Raw genomic sequence first — 20,194 nt, 5'->3', positions numbered from 1 at the left:
CCCTCCCCTCCCTCCTCTCTAATCTCTCTTTCTCTCATAAAGCCGGCAAATCTTGTCTTGTAGCCGCTGCGTGTGGGAACAGAACAGTGATCATGATCTTGCAGGAGTGGCTGGGCACACACGCTATGAGCTCCGTGGTACAACATGATGAGATCGTCTACAGTTGTTCTTACACTTGCAGATGCCCTCTCCCTATGCAAGTGTAAATGAATAGCATGCATAAGCTCAATAAGCATATGAAAACATTCGTACACCGCAGAGTCATGTCCCTTTTCATTAGTCAGGTCTCAATTCGATATCCAAAAATACTTGAATTTGTTACTTCAATCAATGCTTCCCCTAATTAATTATGATCTCGTGATAAACGTCCTACTTAATTAAAATCAGAGTCCCTGTTAGGCAATTAAAATTAACTTCGTTCCCCTTTCTGTGAAGTGTGTTCATCGACAATATACAGACTGCATCCACAATTCTCCTCGTTATACCATGATTCGGTTCTTGCTTCCTCTTGAATACGCCACTGTTTCTTTCTATCCACACACAAATAGCACATCGTATCACTGGTTCCTTCATCAATCTACCTGCATATGACAGTGACCCACTGGTCCAATTAGAACTTTTGGTAGTGACTACAGCTTCAGGAGAACCAAGCTTTCATGCTAGCAGGAATCCACAGACCTGAAAGAACTTCTTAAGATCCATTTTCCTGGTTTACTGTAACTGTTCATCACAGGAAGACATTTACGAGTCACACATGTGTTGGTTTCAAAATCATGGCAGTAAGCTTCTTCGGTATCTGAGACAGGGAATCCCATTTCCACGACGAAAAGTTCGGATGAGTTCACAATAATACAGGAACCAAACAGAACTGTAGAAGTGACACATGTTTCCACCATCCATCAATCTCCTCGAGCAAATCTAAGTGATGTAGCTTTTCTTCCCATGGTGTCATAATTGAGCTTACTTTAGGGCCCACAGTCACTGCACACCCGCAAGAAAAGTCTTTCCTGTGTTCATTCGTGATCCGTTCATGGGTTATCAGCACATTATCTCATGTGTTGAGTTCTTTTAGAAGAACACTGGGGCTGAAGAAAATTTAGACTAATTTTATGATACCCTTCCGGCTATTATGGCCAAAATGATCACTTGGATTACATTGTCTTCCACAGGCTGAACAACTAACATTCTTCTGTCCTCATCATTCAAAACAATTCTTGGATCCAACAAGGACAATATATAGTCTTGGGAGAGCATATCATGCTTCTGGATTCATTTTCCTAACTCTCTTAATCAAATCATGTGCCGTTCTGATCTTGAGACCCGATCAACTCGTCGTCTTCCACTCCTGACTGACCATAGAAAAAAAGCATCGCCTTATGCTCCATTTATGTGCATTTAGTTGTTCTTCACCTTTTGGCACTCTTTCGGCAACATAACATACATCGAGGCAAACTTTTCTATGTTAAGCCACCTGCGTTGCACATGGAACTGGCAGAAGAGACAGGAAGTGTACCTTGTGAATCTTCAAAGTTAGGATATTATATGCACACAGGCTTGTCGGTTCGTACATATAAAATATACTTTGACTATGAGTGAGTGATACACTGGACAAGATCACCGATTTTTTATATTGCATCAATACCACTTTTTAAAGATGAAGATTAGCAGATCATTCATGCATCCCTTTCTTTATTAAACGTGAAGTAGATCGATGCATCTGCACTTCCTCAAATAGTTATCTATATCTGCCGCTGCAATTAACAAATTGGTTTCTATGAGTGCTGTGTTATGCACGATGAGAGATGATCAAGCGGCGCCCGGGGATGCTCACCTTCTGCATGCAACAGCTGCAAGGTGATGGATGGAGGAACTTGGATAATTCTTGTGCCCCATTACCAACTCAATTTACAAGATCGAAGTAGCAGAAACACACAGATTAAACCACTGGATATTGTGATGAAGGCATCACTGAGTACGTCACACACAAAATTATTGTTGAGGGAAGAGAGAAAGAAGAGATCACATCTCTGAAGAGAGAGAGAGAGAGAGAGAGAGAGAGAGAGAGCAGATCTACTGAAGAAATGTGGAACAGCTAATGGACAGGAGGTGGTGTGAGGTTGTTGAACAGTGCTCCGTTCCTGGGGTTTGTATTGGCTCCTGGATCCCGGTAGTCCATCTCCGTCTCCATCATATTTCTCCCTATCCTTGTCTCTTCCTGAAATATCCCCAACAACATCGAGAATAAATCCAACGAAAGAACTCGAAATTACAAAGAAGAAGCTAAAGAGATCACTAACAGTATCAAACGGGGCAGGAGAATTCCATGTCTCGTAATGCCTCATGACGTGCACCCTTCTCCCTAGTCCTTCACAGCCGAAGCATGAAACAAAGTAGAACCATGATGAGCGTATGATCACGACAAGAAACAAGAGAAAAAGGAGCAGCAAACCGTAGCACCTGCAGGGAAGGAAAGGAAGACAAGGGCTGAAGCGAGCACAAGTGCAAGAAGAAGAAACCTCGCCATTGCTTCTGCTGCTGCCGCTACTTGAGGTGGGTTTAGTGAGAGCTCAGAAGGTGAATAGATCAGGCCATGGACTGTGAGAGTTGGGTGGAGGCATTGAATGAAATGAAGTAAAAGAAGCAAGAACAGGTGGACGGGCAGTAAAGCAGTCGTACTCTAAAGAGGATGATCCTATAAATGCGGGTTCGGTGCGGTAGAAGCCGGTATCGCCCATATATTATGAACGCCACCGGGTCAACCGCCTCGTTTCTTGAGGCAACGCTCGCCAATTACGGATTCGGAACCCTTTTTATTGTGCACTGTACAGGGATGAAAATCTTGTGGTTCATAGCGCCAAGCACGAATCTTAATGGCATCATTAATCAGAATAATATATGTTTTAGTGTGACTTGGTGTGTGGGTTTGCTTAGCCCGTGCTCACAATAATATATGCACGATTTGGATTGACTTCAGAAATACGTTTTGCAATTAGCTTTTGACATTTCTTTCTTTAAAATTAGTGCACTCGTCTAAGACTCAACATCTAAACATGTATGAACGTCCTGATTAGCTGCATCACGTAGTGGGCGGCTATTATCACATCAGGTTAAGCAAAAGCTTTCAAAATGGAAGGGAAAGAAGAAATCATGGAGTAACAGCTTCTCATTTAAAACTACAACTCATCACTCACCACTCAAAAAAAGTACATTAGAAAAAATAGATTGCAGTCAGGTAAAAGATGTGCTTGAGATGAACTGGCTCGCACACAATCATTCAAAGCAAGAGAGATTGAGATGTAAGCCAGGCTTTCAATAGGGGTGTTGATGGGTCGAGTAGGGTTGGATTGAACCTTATTGTATATCAAGAAAGAACCAGTTGCTGTGAACGCGACCTGACGTAGCTGACACCATGTAAACCCAAATGAACTGCAGCCGAACTCACTCAGGTAGACGACATGATGCGTTTCTTGATATTGTCATTGGGGTAGAAGGTGGCGTTGAGAATTATATTCAGATGAATAGATTCATCTCCTTCGTGAGCACCAGTGGCCAAAAGACAAGGAAGACTTTTGTTAGGTCCATGTCCATTTGCATTGACACAGGGTGTTTGTCGTCCAGCTTTTTGACTTTTTTATCACCCAAGGGAGGGAAGGTAGGCGATCAGACAGAGAGTGCCAGTGGCAGGGAACATAGTTTAAAAGGCGACCATTTTGGCTTTGTGCTTGGAGAAATGGAAAGGGTTTCGCTTCATCTTCTTGTGATTCTATTGGCCTTGTCTCACCTCCTCGTCTCCTCCCAGGCTATTCCAGCCACTGGTACTCATCTACATCTCTTTCTTCTTCTTCTTCTTCTTCTTCTTCTTCCGATGAGTCATCTGGTTTTTCTTTCTGTTGGTGCAGAGGAACAAGCCAAAGACCTTGCAACAATCAGTGAACCACTGAAGGTATGTAATATTTGACCACAAAAGATGTAAACTTATGACATCTGACAATCTCCTTTCTCATACGATCTCCTAGTTTTATAGCAGGTTTACAGGTATCGTGTTCATGACATGAAACGATAAAAGCATAGGCAAATATCCTATGTATGCTCCAGTAAGCAGTATGTGAACTGTCATCTGCGTGTCTTATCCTAGAATATATACCAAAAATAAGACAATCTTTGAAGAGATCTTGATTCTTATACGGAAAAATACAAACTCATGGTCATATTTGTTTTTTATGATACAAATGTGAAGGGAGGCCTATGGTTGGTTCGGAAAAGAACACAGCTTGCCTTCATATTCTTCTCGTCAGTAGTTATTCGAGTTTGAATTAATGTGAATGTTATCTTACCAAACTTGACTGATGAGATATGGGAACCGATCGGTCACAGGTGGTGGAAGACGACGCCGCGACAGAAGACGTCGTAGGCGGCAGGATGAACGTGGAGATCAGCGATTACCCAATATCAGGTGCTAATAATCGCCATACTCCACCGGGAAGGAGCTAAACCTGTTAACTGATCTAATTATATACATATCTGGCTGATGTGTTCTAAGATGAACCGGCATGGTGATAGATGGATTGTAAACTGTCTCAGTTTCTGTCATCAGAATCTGTAATGGCGTCTGTTATCATATACGGGACAATAGCCTTTTGCAGATCTATTTGACTTGAGTACCGGCGGATGTTCTATTCAACAGCCGTTATAATGAAAGGAACTTGTTACAACAGTTGTCACGTCATTCCTACCCGACGTAACGTGTATATAACGAAATCACTATATATTATTATAAAGTGTGTTATTTCGGCCGTTACGGTCTATCACCTGTCATCCGCCCCCTTCCTCACGTAGCAAAACACGATTTGGCAGTCAACCGGACAAGTTGGCTTGTCGATTTATTCTGTTTCCAACCTCGCTCTTCTCCACGCCAAAGAGGAAGCAGAGGAGAAGCGGAGATTTCTGTCGCCCTCGATCGCTCGGCCTCCGCCGCCAACCGCCCTTCCACGATCTGCAGGTGATCCCGATCCCTCCGCTTCTTGATTTTGGATCACGGAGATCCTCGATCTGCTTCCTCTGTCTTAAATTTTACATTGATCTCTTCTTTTGTGGTCGGTGATCATCGAATCGGGACTCTATCCGTGTAGATCTTGCTCTTTTTAACCTTGAGGAATATTAGTCTCTTTTTTCTTGGTTTTGTGTATAATTCGAGATCATATATGTTTGTGCTTCCGATCGGTGGTCTTTTCTGTTGGATCTTTGATCCACACATCTGTATATTTGGTTATTTATTTATCTTGATGTTTCTCTGATGATAGCTGAGGGAACGATGGGGCTCACCTTCGCGAAGCTCTTTAGCCGCCTGTTTGCGAAGAAGGAGATGAGGATACTGATGGTCGGTCTTGATGCGGCTGGTAAGACGACCATCCTTTACAAGCTCAAGCTCGGAGAGATTGTCACCACTATTCCAACCATCGGTGGGTATTATTCGTCTATACTGAGATTGCTCTTCTCTTTTTAACATTGATATCCTTCAAATCAAAATTGTTCTTATTTGTTTCTGTGATGGCTGGATCTGTTGTAGAACTTGGATTCCTGTTTCATGTCTGAATGATGACTTGGTGATCTTGCAATACTTGTGATGTTGAAATATTCAGTATGTGGATGTGAACATTAATTGTTTTGTACCATAATTATGTGGTGTTTATGTTACGTTTCTATCTGCTCAAAAGCAAAGTTACAGATTTCTGACACGAGTCATTTTGATGCATAAGAATACACCAATAACCTTCAGTTTACCTGCATGAGAATGAGAAAGAAAAAATCGAGGAAAAAATTCATGTTACACAAATTTGAACTGATGAGATTTCTTTTTATCACACCCATCGAAATGAATTTTTTGTTTGGGGAAAGGTCTTTAAGAAAATTTTACTACAAAGACACTAGCAACCTTGGGTATGACTCCGATACATTATTTCTGTCTTTTAGGGATATTCTATTTGAACTGCTAGGAAAGAAATTGCTGAAGGTGATGGTCTTCTATGGAACTTCTATATATTTAATATTTTCGTCCCATTGCTCATGTAAGTGACAAACATAGCTGAGCACCTCTTATATATTGTTTTCCTGTATGATTTAATTAAATGATTGTATCACTGATTTTAATAGCTTTTGGAGCTTTCTGTTCATATTTTTTGATACCTCTTGGATTGAGTGGACTGTAGGAAATGTAGATGGAATATTTAATTATCTTAGAACTTCCATTTTATTCCTTATCTAAATATGAATTTTTTATGCGTAACTTTTTAATTTTCAAACAACCCTATATTTGAAATGATCAGTTCTAGAAAATTTTAATTTAGTACATGAGGCTTTTTGGGGATGAGGGTTTGTTGGTGTTTTAGAACAACTAAGATGTTATGGTTACAAAATTATAAATCTTGAATTTATTTATCAAATTACTATGTTGGATTTAATGCAGGCTTCAATGTTGAGACTGTCGAGTACAAAAATATCAGCTTCACTGTCTGGGATGTTGGTGGTCAGGACAAGGTACTATTTTGATTTTGTTTGCTTTTTGTCATCTAAGCAACTATGAATATTCAACAAACTGTTCATTTTAGATATTGTTGTTTTATTAGCTTAATTTGCCTACATTAGATTATTGTTTTTGGATAAGCGATCAAAATTGGGTGTTCTAGGGTATGCTCATCTTCATGTGTCGCATAACATGTTAAACACTTTACATGCAGAAAGTACCTTCATTCTTTCGGTATGATTGGTCTATTGATGAATAACTTGTTTGTATATTTCTTAATTACCTTTTTGGTGATCTTGCTGTTTGCAAGAACAGATTAGACCACTGTGGAGGCATTACTTCCAGAACACACAGGGTCTTATTTTTGTGGTTGACAGCAATGACCGAGATCGTGTTGTTGAGGCAAGGGATGAACTCCACAGAATGCTGAATGAGGTAACCTCTTTTAGTGATGATAAATGCCACATAAAATTTTTGGTAAATCTGTTGTTGCATAACAGTTCCTGGAAAGTCTAATTTATGTAGAATTTCTCCACATTCTTATGGAGAACATCCCATTTAATAACTTTCTACCACCAAATTATTCACAAGTGAAGAGAACTTTGTTGTTTGGCACTAACATTTTGTGTGTCATGGTACTGATAGGACGAACTAAGGGATGCTGTCTTGCTTGTGTTTGCTAACAAACAAGACCTTCCAAATGCAATGAATGCTGCTGAAATCACGGATAAACTTGGTCTGCATTCCCTGCGCCAGCGACACTGGTAAGATCTTCACTTTATGAATTAACATTTTTCTTTTGATTTTATAGTAGTCAAGTAAATTACTATTCATTTTATGGAATCTATTTTGTAGCATGGGTGCATATAAGTTACAAGAAGTAGATCAAGTATACGTTAGATGATGAAATAATGTTAAATAGCCTTCTGTTGATTCTTTCAGTAAAGGACGACTTGCATTCAGTTGCCCATTCCAAAGTTAAGAGGAATTAGGTTGGATCTGTTGTTCAGAAAATCTGGAAATTGAGGTTTCAGTCAAAAATTAACTAGAAAGATCACTAAAAATAAAACTGCAACATGGTCCCTCTCTCTCTCTCTCTCTCTCTCTCTCTCTCTCTCTCTTCAGAAAAATGATCCATGTGCCTGTTAAAGGAAAAAATAGAAGCCTTACGAGAGTTACAGACCCACATGTTCCTGGCACATTTCATGCCACATAATTAGACAATTCCTGGCACAGTATCTCAGTTTATGGCTCCTTACAGTGAAATTATTATGGTCAACTTTCAACCTTTTGATGGAATCAATGCCATGTCGTTGGTTTCTTTAGTTCTTCGGTCTGCATCTTTGAGATCATGCTAAACATATCTGAATTTTGAAGAGCCATTTTCTTATGTTTGATAATTTGAGTAATTTGTTAATTGGAGATCAACTAGACAGCGTACTTTGACACAATGCAACTGCAAAGTGCCCAGTGTCTGTCCCTGTTGGGTGAGGAAAAGAGGAGAACGTGGAAAGCATCCATATCTTCCATTTACTTTTGCTTAGCATGGAATTCGTTGATTCTTGTGTTTCATTTCGTTCACTTCCATTGCCTTTCCTCTCGGTCTTTAATGAATAATGTTTGTGTATTAATGGTCATGTTTGTCTGCCATTCCCAGGTTATCTCCTGTGTGTCAAACTCCATTATGACCTCCCATAGTACATACCATAGGCATGTTTCTTCAGTATATCTGCATGCATCTGTTCAGCACCTTTCTTATCTGTATCAATGAAATGCCAATAAATTATTTATATGTAAAAGTTGTTGTCATGGTGTCAGAGAGGGTATGTATATGCAATGCAGATTACATAACTTAGTGTCTGTCTGTCTGTCTGTCTAGAATGTACGTTCATTGATCATGCAGTGCTGACCATCTTTAGTTAGAAAGTAGCATTTTAACCAACAAAGTTTGTGATTATCAATAGACTTGGATATCAGAACATCCTTAGAATAAAAAGCTTCTGAAAGCTGTATCTGGTTTATATGCTTAATTTTTTTGTATTGATTTGCAATTCTAGACCTTGTCTTTCCGAAAGAGTTTCGACATTCTAATGTTAGATATCACATATGATTGACTGGATAATTAAGGTAGCTCGTGCTACTAACTGTTTATGTGCACTTATTACGGTCAGGTATATACAAAGCACTTGTGCCACATCTGGTGAGGGGTTGTACGAGGGGCTTGATTGGCTCTCCAGCAACATCGCCAGCAAGGTATCTTATCTACCTTCTCTTTTGTTCATCCTTGTGGTTTGTTTAATTCTTGTGTTAGTCTATGCATGCATGCGGTGAGCTGTCATATTTCTTTCTACTTGCTTTGGAGAAGAAATATCTCTTACATGAATAATGTGTGTGCTGACATGAATTTTCATGACAGTGACCATGGTTGCTCCGAGGAACTTAACAGCGGGTAGTAATCTACATTTACGGTTTGTTATATGTTTTCGTGGCATGGTTACCAAGGCCTTTTGCATTTAGAAGAATACCTTCAAGTAATAGATTGCAGTAAAACAGGGACGTCCTGACTACCTTATACAGGTTTTCATGTCTTCTGTATTCTTTTTTTCTGACATTGTTGGCTTTGTTGATGAGAGAATCCTACTTCTGCTAGTAGACATTATTATCTGATAATTCTTTCCGACATCCAAGCTGCTCCCCTTGAATGCCATGAAATATGGCCACCTACTGGTAGTAGAAACTTTTAACATGGATGAGAGTTCTCAATATTGATATGGAACACTTTACGTGCATGGCTCCTGCGACATCGGAGATATGTGACCTCCAGTGCATGTTGACAATCCAGTCCTGAGCCTGGCTCAACCTCGTTAGGTCTTTCTAAGCATAGGAAACTAAGCAAGAGGTCCAAATAAGACGAGGATATTTTATGTTCCTCAGTAAATGAATACCCCCCACCTATGTACATGTTTACAATCTTATTTATGTTCATAACCACTCAGGATCCTATCTAATGGTTTAATATCAATAAAGACATTTTTGAGATTTAGAAGATTTTTTGAAACTCCATCAACGAAAAATACAAAGAAAATGTACACAATTTAGAGACCACAAAAACGAAATAAAGAAACTAAATTATAATATTCCATTTGGATCATATCAAAGAGGTTTGATTGCTTTGATCTCTCTTCCATTCTCATTCACATTCATTCCCACACCACCATCACGCTCTGAAACTTTTGTAAAGCTATTCTAATCCAGTGGAATTAGAATATCTTCTTCGATGTCAAGAAATTCATAAATTAATAATAAAACATAAATTAGAAATATCAATGCAAAATTTACACGGTTTGATAATTCGTATATACATCTATAGAAAAAACAAAGAATTCTCATTATATAAGAATAGTTAAATATAAGGAAAAATAATAATTCTTATGTTAACCCGAACCCAAAATATCCTCCAGCATCTTATCATATAGATCTTGATCTCCAAAAAAAACTCAAACGTCTCTAAACCTACTAAAGAATATTTGGTATACCTACTTTGCACCGAAAGATTTTTTTTTTGTTTTTGTTTTTTCTCTATACCTCGCCTAGCTAGACATTGAGATATATATGATTTTATAAAACAAATAAATCCTAATGCACAACAGGTTCCTATGGCACCTAATTCAAAACAAATAAACCCAAAATAATTGAATTCCTAATGCTCCGACTAACAAAATATCTCATTCTTCTACCCACTCTTTTTAAACGAAAAAGTTGGTGTCTGAATCTTTAACTATGATTTTTTACCGAAACAACTCAGCAGTGGGGATTCTAAACCATACTTTTGGACATATTGTTGTTGGCTTCTCTGACTCTATGTTATTTGTTTTAGTCATTTTGATAGATACTTAAATCTTATAGCTCATGATCCTATCATACTTGAGAATATCTAAAAGCATATGGTCATGATGTGACACCTTATGTTTCAAAAACATATAAATATATAATAAATCATTCAAAACTAACTTAATCATTGATACTTAGATAATTTATCTAGAAAAAATTTAATAATAAGGTTTTATCATACCCCCATATTTGATTTTAATCATGGACATGTTTTTTTGTATACTATAATCAAAATATCTTTTACAAAGTAAAAAAAAGGATAGCTAATGATTGTTGACTCCATTTTAATCATGGACATCTCTTTTTTTATACTATAATCAAAATATCCTCTATATGGTAACTCTATTTAACTTTTATTTTTTGTATTCAATCAATTTGTTTGACTTGAATCGGACTAGATTCTTTTTTTTCCAAATCATCCTGTCCCTATTCCACTAATATAACAACAATGTCTGCTAACTTTTTTTATCTATCGTGATCTCTATTATCGTCATCATTGCCTAATCTTTGTTCTAACCTAACATAGCACAATTATGAGAGTATTGTAGGAGAAGAGAGGAAGGGGTCCCATCGAGCCTTAGTGATGGCGCCATCGTTATCGACTTCCTACCCTATCGATTCTTTTGTTGGTCTCCTTCGCACCATTTTTTTTTCCTTCAAATCATTAATTTTTAATCGAATGCATTGATAATATCCTTATAATAGAAGATTTAGAGATTAATCTTTTGTGCTTCAAATGGATTAGTGAAGTCGAAATCTTTGGCTCCAATAATTATCGTGTTGCAATTAGTGAACAGTTGTATGCTTAGCAGAATTTTTTGGATTCAATTGGCTGCAGATTAGTCAATTTATGCATGACTGACTTTTTTTTACTAACAGAACTATGTTATTGATGAATTTTAACTCGAGATACGGACACGACAGGATTACAATCTAAGATTTAGATCATCTTAGAATAAAATTTATTAATTACTTTAAAATTATCAAAAAAATACTGATCAATTTAAAATCATATCATAATAGTTTTCTATAAGTTTTTATTAATTATTGTTATCGTAACTCCAGTTAGATAAATTATAGTTATATTCAATGATTGTTCAAACCCCAATGTTACAGTTTTATAAATAAATAGTTAAAAACTAAATTAATCAAATTTAATGTTTTGAAAAATACATCTCAACTGACATGATTTCAGACAGAAACGCTACCATCCACTGACACCCCCCTGCTTGAAAGGTTGAGGCTCACCTGCCACAATAATTAAGAGCGAGCTCATCATTTTCCCAAATTCATTGAATGCAATCAATACGAAAGATAAATCTATCAGCGCTGTCGAACACAACACAATGATTCACTAGTATTCCTAATCTTCTGTCTCTCTGCTTCCCGGTGGTTGAGCGAGAAGCATTCAGTCCCCTATCTGTTCCTCGTAGAGAAATGAGCTCTCTGGTCAAATGACACCAATATGTAGTTGACAGGTAGATCGATGTGGATGCCGGAGACCATAAGATGGCCTCCACATGTGGACATGGAGATGGAGGAGGAGGCAGGTGAGGTGGGCTGTCTGGATTCAAGAGAAAGCCGAGCAAACAAAGATTTGCAGTCGGAAAACAAGGAGGAGATAAAAAGAAGAACAGCTTTCACAGTTCATTTGTATAGTAACCGCACAAATAGGAAATGACAGCCCACGAGTCAATAGTCAATCTATCGGGACGGAGGAGAACCATTGGTTTTGCTCCTCCTCTCCTCTGACTTCCGCCCTCTCCACCACCGAGCTCAATCCATCCTTCCGGCCTCTGCCCACAACTCCACGGGTATTTCTTTCCTTGTGGTGTTTTCTGCTCACCAAAACATTCCGTCAAAACTTTCCCTTGCCACTGGCGCAATTGCGTGACTGATCCTTCTGATGCCATGAGTCTTGTCTTCCGTCTCTTCTTGGGCACGTTTTTGATCCATTTTCGCCTCCTGTTTGGCTCAGAATAATCTTCAACAATCATTTTTTTGCGTGTTTCAGTGGTAAAAATTTGATCTTGACTTGAATTAATTGGAGAAGACGATGCTCCCTTCATGGATGATATCTGCGAGGAGACTTAGATTTGGCTGGTGAGTTGCTTGGGCTCTGCTTCGTATCTTTCTGGATCTTCCTTTTCTTACCGATCTACCATCTTGCTAAGATTGTAAGCTTCTGTCGTTTCCTTTTCCATCCGTTGCATCTTGTTTTGTTGTGGCATTATAGATTCAGGAAGGGGCGTTGAGGAGAAGGGCAGGAAAGATGGGTGAGAGCATGGCTGCTAGATATTGGTGCCACATGTGCTCTCGGTTGGTGAATCCGATCACGGAAGTGGAGCTCAAATGCCCGCACTGTGACAGTGGATTTGTGGAAGAGGTGGACGGCAGAGAAGACGTGGACGATCAAACCCTCTCCCCATGGGCTCCGATCTTGCTGAGAATGCTCGGGGGTGGCTCCCTGCGCCGCCGGAGAATCCACAGGGAAGTGGAAAGGGAGAGTTCGGACCGAGAAGTCGAGGCCTTTCGCCGAAGGCGGAGGAGGACCCCCGCCATGCTTCAGATGCTCCATGCCCTCCGGGAGGGGAACCGATCGGAGCCGGGTAGGATCGACGTCGAGAGGGAGCACGGAAGGGGAACGGAACATGTCATCCTCATCAATCCCTTCGCCCAGGCATTGATTCTGCAAGGATCATCCGATGCGGACCAACTGCAAGGCCCTGGTCTGGAGCTCTTGCTGCAGCACCTGGCGGAGAACGACCCAGACCGGTACGGGACGCCGCCGGCTCTGAAAGAGGCGGTGGATGCAATGCCTACAGTGAGAATCGAGAAGAACACGAGCTGTTCCATCTGCTTGGAGGATTTGGAAGTTGGCGGAGAGGCCACGGAGATGCCCTGTAAGCACAAGTTTCATGGCGGCTGCATCTTGCCGTGGCTGAAGCTCCATAGTTCCTGCCCTGTTTGCCGGTTTCAGATGCCTGCCGATGGACCGAAGGCTACAAGTGCAGGTGGTAGTGGCAACAGAGCGGCGGTCGGGGATGGGAGAAGCGTGCCATGGCCTCTCGATGGCTTCTTCCCTTTGTCAGCTTCTCGAAGCAGTAGCAACTCCTCCTTCTCACCACCGCCATCATCATCGACGTCGGGAAGTAGCTCGCAGCCAAATGAGAACTGAAGACGTGCGCTCAATCTCTGCTGCCGAAATTGCTTCGTTTTCTGATTTAGCAATCTGAAAGAACAAAATGCTTGCAATTGCATTGTCCTTTGGATTCTCGAGTGTCTGCTGTCTGAGGATTTCAATCTCTCGTCGTTTAGTAGTTCTCTTCGAACAACTGGTGAAAACTCTGCAGCTTCTACTTCGATCAAAATCATTACTCCAACATGACATTAAACTGCAGAGACCACTTCATTATTTGTTTCTTATCCCACTTTGGTCACTACCATTCCAGTATCAAAGAACAGTCATATCCACAATGGTAGCCATGATCGAAGCTTTTAGGAATGTTCTACTAGAGATACATGAAGAGGCTTCACCATTGCACCATGGTATCAAATCAGGTTAAAGTTCGATGAACTTATATGAAAAGCATTGATGGGTTATATCCTCAAGCATTGATGGCTCTTCCTTACCTAAACTTCTACGACAAATCATTGGTGGGGCTCGTAGGCTCTTGATAAATTATCAATATAATTTTATTCTTTCGGAGCATGTGAACTTCAAAATACGTCTCATAAGATAAGAGAGATCTGACGGACTTATGAGCTCTTGGTTCCAATACTCCTTAATCAATGTGAGATTAAATGGTCTTATCAGTGCTCATTCCCGTAGGAAAGCTAAGGGCTCATAAACGAGGTACACAGCTCAGGAGCGAGTTTACTCGGTTGAGGTGCAGGCATCGAGGTCTCCTTCTAGCACCAATTTAATAAGGGACCATTTAATCTCACGTTGATTGAGGAGTATGGGAACCAAGGGCTCATAAGTTCGTCAAATCTCTTTTACCCTCATAGGTACCTTTTAGAGCTCACATGCTCCGAAAAGATAAAACTGTATAAATACGCCCAACATGCAAAGCAAATAATTCCTCGTAAGCTTAATGATCATACCAATGACTGAAAGTCATAATGGATCGACGGTGGTCGGAGGTGTAGTTTCATACCAATTTTTCTCTTAATATTCTACAACACTATTAGCGGTACAAAAACGTAGCATTGAGGATCAAAGGTTGCTAATTTCACGTTGCTATTTGGCTCAAAACCATGAAAAATTAATGTTTAATAATTACTATATATCAGCAATAGAAAGTAACATAACATTTCTATTAATTACAAGGGAAGGTGAGATTAATGAATTAGGAATTAAGTGCTTCCAAAGACACTCTCATAAACAGGGGTGGAAAACAAATAGTGTCTCATCCATATTTAGTTGCTTAATCTTCAAGAACTTGTAATAGTTCCTGTCAAACATCTTGTACAGCAAAAAGTGCAGGGGAAGACATGACATATATAATTAATTGATTGCAATCATAGTTTCTTCTTTGCAGAAAGCAATTTACGCTCAGAAAACATGATTAATTCCAAGTGAGACAGGCGTACGCACACGTTAAATATCAGCATATTTGTGCAGGCAGATATCTGGTTGTGGTAAAGAACATGAATGGCTTGATGCAATTATAATGGGTTTCCGTGAATCTCGGCAACACACCATGAACTGATGCTGCTGGTTCCCATGGAGAGGTTGCTTGCCACTGCATCTCCGTGCAACTCCTGATCTACTCCAACTCAGAACTCAATATAACCTACACCTAAATTTTTTGGTTTCCTTGGCATCAAGTGAGGGATATATGAATGTTTCTGAAGGTTGACTGTGCTACGTATAGTGCAGTATTATTCTTAGGTATGGCAATTACTGAGAAGACAGTCCAATACAGAAGTCTCGTGGTTCATTAAACCCGAGGATGGCTGTCGAAAGAAGACAGATATTTCGATTTCTTTCTTTTCTAGTGTTCAATGCATGAAAGCTTGGCGTAGTTAATAGTAACCTCGTGAGATATTAAGCCAAGCAACTCACATGAATAGAACCCTTCTCAAACCCTCCCTCCTCTTCCTCCCTTCCTTCCACTTTAGCTGACTCCAGAAGTTTTGTTCTTCTGACTCCAGAAGTTGTTCTTCTTCTCTTCAGGCATAGTTGTTGGGTCCAGCCCATACGTGGTTTCGGGCCTATTAAATCTAAATCATTAATTAAAGGTAGCAAACAAGAGAAAGAGCAGTTCGCGTGTGCAGGAGAGCATGCAGCTTGCGACGACATGCAAAGAAAAGAGGAGAGAGAAAGTAAGGTTTCTAGTTTTATGCTTGACAATCGGTGGCCAAACGTCGTCAGTTTTGACCCAAATTTTATGTAAAAAATCCTTGCAGCAAACTCTACAATCCTAATGGTATTGATCTACAGTTTACCCTCTCTAAGGTACTTTCCTACTATATCCACTTTGTGAGATTTAAAATCCTCGTATGAGGAAATCCATCGTATCCTACAAAGATATGCTATTCTTGAGCCAAGATTGATGATCTTAATATTATTGTGATCCTCTAGTTATTCTATAGAAGACCTATTGTAAACCTATTATCATTACTATTGATAGTGAAAGTTTGAGGTGGATTTCGGTCCCGTGATTTTTCTCACATTAAGTTTTTCACGTTAAAAGATTTGGTCTGACTATGTGATTGATTATTTGCTTTATTGTTTATGCTATGCTGGTTGATATTTACATTTAGATATCAAGTTGATATTTTGATGAGGAACCCATTTTGATACACAAAGAGGGAAAAGAATATTCCGTTTTAACATGTTTTTTCCAAACAAGTGGTATCAGAGCAATAGGTTATTTGGTGCTAGTTTTTCTTGTGTGATTGAAATGGAACAGTCAGATGATATGATTAAATTAAACTCATCAAATTATTCCACTTGGAGGCATTTGATGGAAGATTTGCTTTATTGCAAAGATTTGTATAAGCCTATCAAGGTTAAAGATAAACCTTCTACTATGGACGATGAAGAATGAGAAGTTCAACATAGAAAAACCATTGCATATATTAGAAGATGGATGGATATAAACTTACATTAGTATATTTCAGATGAAACGATGTTGTTTGACAAAGGTTAGAAAACTTATTTGTGAAAAAGACAGTAGGAAATAAAATTTTTCTCCTTAGAAGGCTTGTAAATTTTAAGTATAAAGATGGTGGTAACATTGTTGAGCATATAAGTCTATTTTAGAGTCTTGCAAACAAGTTGGTTGCTATGAAAATGAATATAGATAATGAGATGCAGGGATTATTACTTCTTAGCTCTTTACTAGAAAGTTGGAAAATATATGTGGTGACAATTTGTAACTCAACGCGAGAGGGGACTTTAAATATAGATATGGTTAAAGATAGTTTGCTAAATGAAGATGTCAGAAGGAAAGAACATGGTGAATTTTCTTCTGGGACATTTATTATTGAAAAACAAGAAAGACGTGGAAGAAGTCATAGTAGAAACCCATATGAATATAGAGGAAAATCTAAGTCTAGAAGAGATATCAAATGTTTTCACTGTAACAGGCCAGGTCACATGAAGAAAGAGTGTAGGTTTTGGAAGCAAAAACATAATGAAATGAACAAAAATGAGAAAGAGACCAATACAGTTGCTACTGAAGGTAATATCACTATTGTCTGTAATAAATGTTGTGTTAGTCTTATAGCTTAGGACAGTAATTGGGTAATTGACTCCGGTGCTTCATTTCATACACTGTTGGTGATTTTGGTAATGTCAGAATGGGAAACAGTGGTACATCTAAGATTGTAGGTATTGGAGATATCTGCTTGGAGACCAGTATTTGGAGCAAATTGATACTCAAAGATGTAAGGCATGTTCCAGATATTCGTCTTAACTTGATATCTATAGGTAGACTTGATGATGAAGGCTTTGCACGCTATTTTGGTGAAAGCAAATGGAAACTCACTAAAGGTTCTCTGATTATGGTAAGAGGAAAGAAACTTAACTTTTTTTTATGTCATTAAAGCTAAGCTACATAAAGGAGAGATTAATGTAATTCAAAAAGGTGAAAGTATAGATCTTTGGCATAAGAGGCTTGGACATATCAGCGAGAAGGGATTACAAACTCTTGCTAGAAACCAGTTCTTACCAGAGTTGCAAGGTACATCTCTTAAATCTTGTGATCATTGCTTAGCTGGAAAAACACAGAGTTACATTTCATACATATCCATCATCTAGAAGATCAGATGTTATTAATTTAGTTCATACTGATGTCTGTACTATGCAAACTAAAACTCTTGGAGGTGCTCTTTATTTTGTTACTTTTATTGATGACTATTCTAGAAAAGCGTGAGCTTTTGCTTTGAAATCTAAAGACCAGGTACACGATGTTTTCAAGGAGTTTCATGTCAGTGTTGAAAGAGAAACTGACAGAAAACTAAAGTGTATTCGATCAGATAATGGTGGCAAGTATAGGGGTCCTTTTGAGAATTATTGTAGGTTCCATTGTATCAGGCTTGAGAAAACTGTTCCTAAAACTCCTCAACAGAACGGTGTGGCAAAAAGGATGAACAAAACCATTGAAGAAAGGATTAGGTGTATGTTTTCCCACGCCAAGTTACCAAAGTCATTTTGGGGGGAGGCTATGAAAACTATAGTTGATCTGATAAATCTTTCTCCATCAGTTCCTCTGAGAGGAAAAGATATATCTTATAATCACTTAAGAGTTTTTGGGTGTAAAGCATTTGTTCATATTCCCAAAGATGAGAGGTCCAAGCTTGATAGTAAAGCAAAAGCATATATCTTCTTGGGATATGGTCATGAAGAGTTTGGGTACAGATTATGGGATCCAGTGAACAAGAAGATTATTAGCAGTAGAGATGTTGTGTTTCTTGAAGACCAATTGTTTGATGATGGTGATACTATTGAGAAGCAAGAAACCTCTGTTTATATTCCTTGGAGTCTGGGTCCAGTTCCTTCACCTGTAGTTCATGATGATCATGGGAGAGATGAACAAAAAGATTGTGGTGAGAATACCAGTGATGATACACCTACAGTTGATGATGCTGAACCAACTGAACAAGCACCTCCACCACCAGTTGAGATTCCATTGAGAAGATCCACTAGAGAGCGACAACCATCTACCAGATATCCTCCACATGAGTATATTATGCTTACTGATTGGGGAGAGTCAGAAACTTACCAAGAAGCTATTCTACATGAGAATAAGAATGAGTGGGTTAAAGCCATGCAAAAAGAGATGAGATCCTTTCTTGAGAACCACACTTATGACTTAGTAAAATTGCCTAAAGAGAAGAAAGCTCTCAAGAATAAGTGGGTTTATAAATTGAAGACTGAAAATAATAACTCACAACAAATATACAAGGCACGACTAGTTGTGAAAGGATTCAGTCAGAAGAAAGGTATTGACTTTGAAGAAATATTTTCTCCAGTTATGAAAATATACTCTATCCGAGTTATTCTTAGTTTGGCTGCCCGCTTGAATTTAGAAGTTGAGCAACTTGATGTAAAAACAGCATTTCTTCATGGTGACTTAAAAGAAGAAATTTACATTGAGCAACCAGAAGGTTTTAAAGTCAAGAGAAAAGAAAATATGGTGTGTAAGCTTAGGAAAAGCTTATATGGACTCAAACAGGCACCTAGAAAATGGTATAAGAAGTTTGATTCCTTTATGATAAGCCAAGGGTATGATAGAACCACATCTGATCATTGTGTGTTTACGAAGAAATTTTCAGATAATGATTTTATTATTTTACTACTATATGTTGATGATATGATGATTGTTGGCCATGATGTTGGAAAAATTGGAAAGCTTAAAAGAGAGCTAAGTAAGTCTTTTGTCATGAAAGACTTGGGATCGGTGAAACAAATACTTGGCATAAAGATTCTTCGTGATAGGAAGAAAAGGAAGATTTGGCTATCTCAGGAGACTTACATTGAAAAAGGTTCTTGAAAGATTCAACATGAGTAAAGCCAAAGCAGTTTGTTCTCTACTTGCATGTCATTTCAAGTTTAGTTCGAAACAATATCCTACAAGTGAGAAAGAAAAAGAAGAAATGTCCAGAGTGCCTTACTCATCTGTAGTAGGCAGTTTGATATATGCTATGGTTTGTACTATGCTAAATATAGCTCATGCAATTGGAGTTATCAGCTAATTTCTCTCTAATCCTAGAAAGAAACATTGGGCAGCAGTGAAATGGATATTAAGATATCTAAGAGGTATTTTCAGGTTATGTTTATGTTTTGGTAATGATGAACCTGTGTTAGAAGGGTACACAGATACAGACATGGTAAGTGATACTGATTCCAAGAAGTCCACTTCGGGATTCTTGATGACATTTGCAGGAGGAGCAGTCTCTTGGCAATTTAAGTTACAGAAGTGTGTTGCTCTATCAACCATAGAAGCAGAATACATAGCAATTACTGAAGTTTGTAAGGAAACTTTATGGATGAAAAAGTTTTTACAGGAATTGGGCTTGAAACAGAAAGGATATACTGTTTACTGTGACAGTCAGAGTGTCATTCACCTTTCCAAGAATTCAACATACCATTCTAGATCCAAGCATATTGATGTTAGATATCACTGGATTCATGATGTGCTTGAGTTGAAAGAATTACAGTTGAAAAAAGTGCATATCAATGAGAATGGTTCAGATATGTTGACAAAGTCTTTACCCAAAGAGAAGCTTGAAGCATGTAGACAAAGAGCGGGCTTGGTATAGTCGATC

General features: G+C 38.7%; 2 protein-coding genes and 1 long non-coding RNA gene across 4 annotated transcripts; 2 read left to right on the top strand and 1 right to left on the bottom strand.

Moving 5' to 3' along the window:
* Positions 1-1,904: 1,904 nt before the first annotated feature.
* On the bottom strand, positions 1,905-2,652 carry LOC135616194 (uncharacterized). The gene is made up of 3 exons (XR_010488293.1): positions 2,458-2,652; positions 2,298-2,365; positions 1,905-2,215 (listed from the first exon to the last, which is right to left on the bottom strand). It is a non-coding gene; the product is annotated as an uncharacterized LOC135616194 (long non-coding RNA).
* Positions 2,653-4,826: 2,174 nt separating this feature from the next.
* On the top strand, positions 4,827-9,202 carry LOC135617538 (ADP-ribosylation factor 1-like). Its single transcript, XM_065117878.1, has 7 exons — positions 4,827-4,999; positions 5,301-5,459; positions 6,464-6,534; positions 6,836-6,955; positions 7,166-7,284; positions 8,692-8,773; positions 8,937-9,202. Exons 2-7 carry the CDS (start codon positions 5,312-5,314, stop codon positions 8,937-8,939), a joined length of 543 nt encoding a protein of 180 aa, XP_064973950.1. The 5' UTR covers positions 4,827-4,999; positions 5,301-5,311; the 3' UTR covers positions 8,940-9,202.
* Positions 9,203-11,774: 2,572 nt separating this feature from the next.
* LOC135617537 (E3 ubiquitin-protein ligase SIRP1-like) lies at positions 11,775-13,690 on the top strand. 2 transcript variants are annotated; one of them, XM_065117877.1, is made up of 3 exons: positions 11,775-12,225; positions 12,426-12,514; positions 12,648-13,690. In XM_065117877.1, the coding sequence occupies exon 3, from the start codon at positions 12,684-12,686 to the stop codon at positions 13,587-13,589; it is 906 nt and encodes a 301-aa protein (XP_064973949.1). In that variant the 5' UTR covers positions 11,775-12,225; positions 12,426-12,514; positions 12,648-12,683; the 3' UTR covers positions 13,590-13,690. The 2 variants fall into 2 exon arrangements, with proteins under 2 accessions (XP_064973949.1, XP_064973948.1); XM_065117876.1 differs by having other exon boundaries at positions 11,836-12,350.
* Positions 13,691-20,194: the final 6,504 nt, after the last annotated feature.

This window comes from Musa acuminata, chromosome BXJ2-7 (genome assembly GCF_036884655.1).
Source record: "Musa acuminata AAA Group cultivar baxijiao chromosome BXJ2-7, Cavendish_Baxijiao_AAA, whole genome shotgun sequence".
Lineage (NCBI taxonomy): Eukaryota > Viridiplantae > Streptophyta > Magnoliopsida > Zingiberales > Musaceae > Musa > Musa acuminata.
This window is presented reverse-complemented; position numbering and strand designations above follow the sequence as displayed.

Bases quoted from the DNA above. Each gene is read 5' to 3' on its own strand.
- LOC135617538 (XM_065117878.1), top strand. From the start codon at position 5,312: ATGGGGCTCACCTTCGCGAAGCTCTTTAGCCGCCTGTTTGCGAAGAAG. The intron at 6,535-6,835 runs GTACTATTTTGA...TTGCAAGAACAG, and splicing joins ATGTTGGTGGTCAGGACAAG to ATTAGACCACTGTGGAGGCA. The intron at 7,285-8,691 runs GTAAGATCTTCA...TATTACGGTCAG, and splicing joins TCCCTGCGCCAGCGACACTG to GTATATACAAAGCACTTGTG.
- LOC135617537 (XM_065117877.1), top strand. From the start codon at position 12,684: ATGGGTGAGAGCATGGCTGCTAGATATTGGTGCCACATGTGCTCTCGG.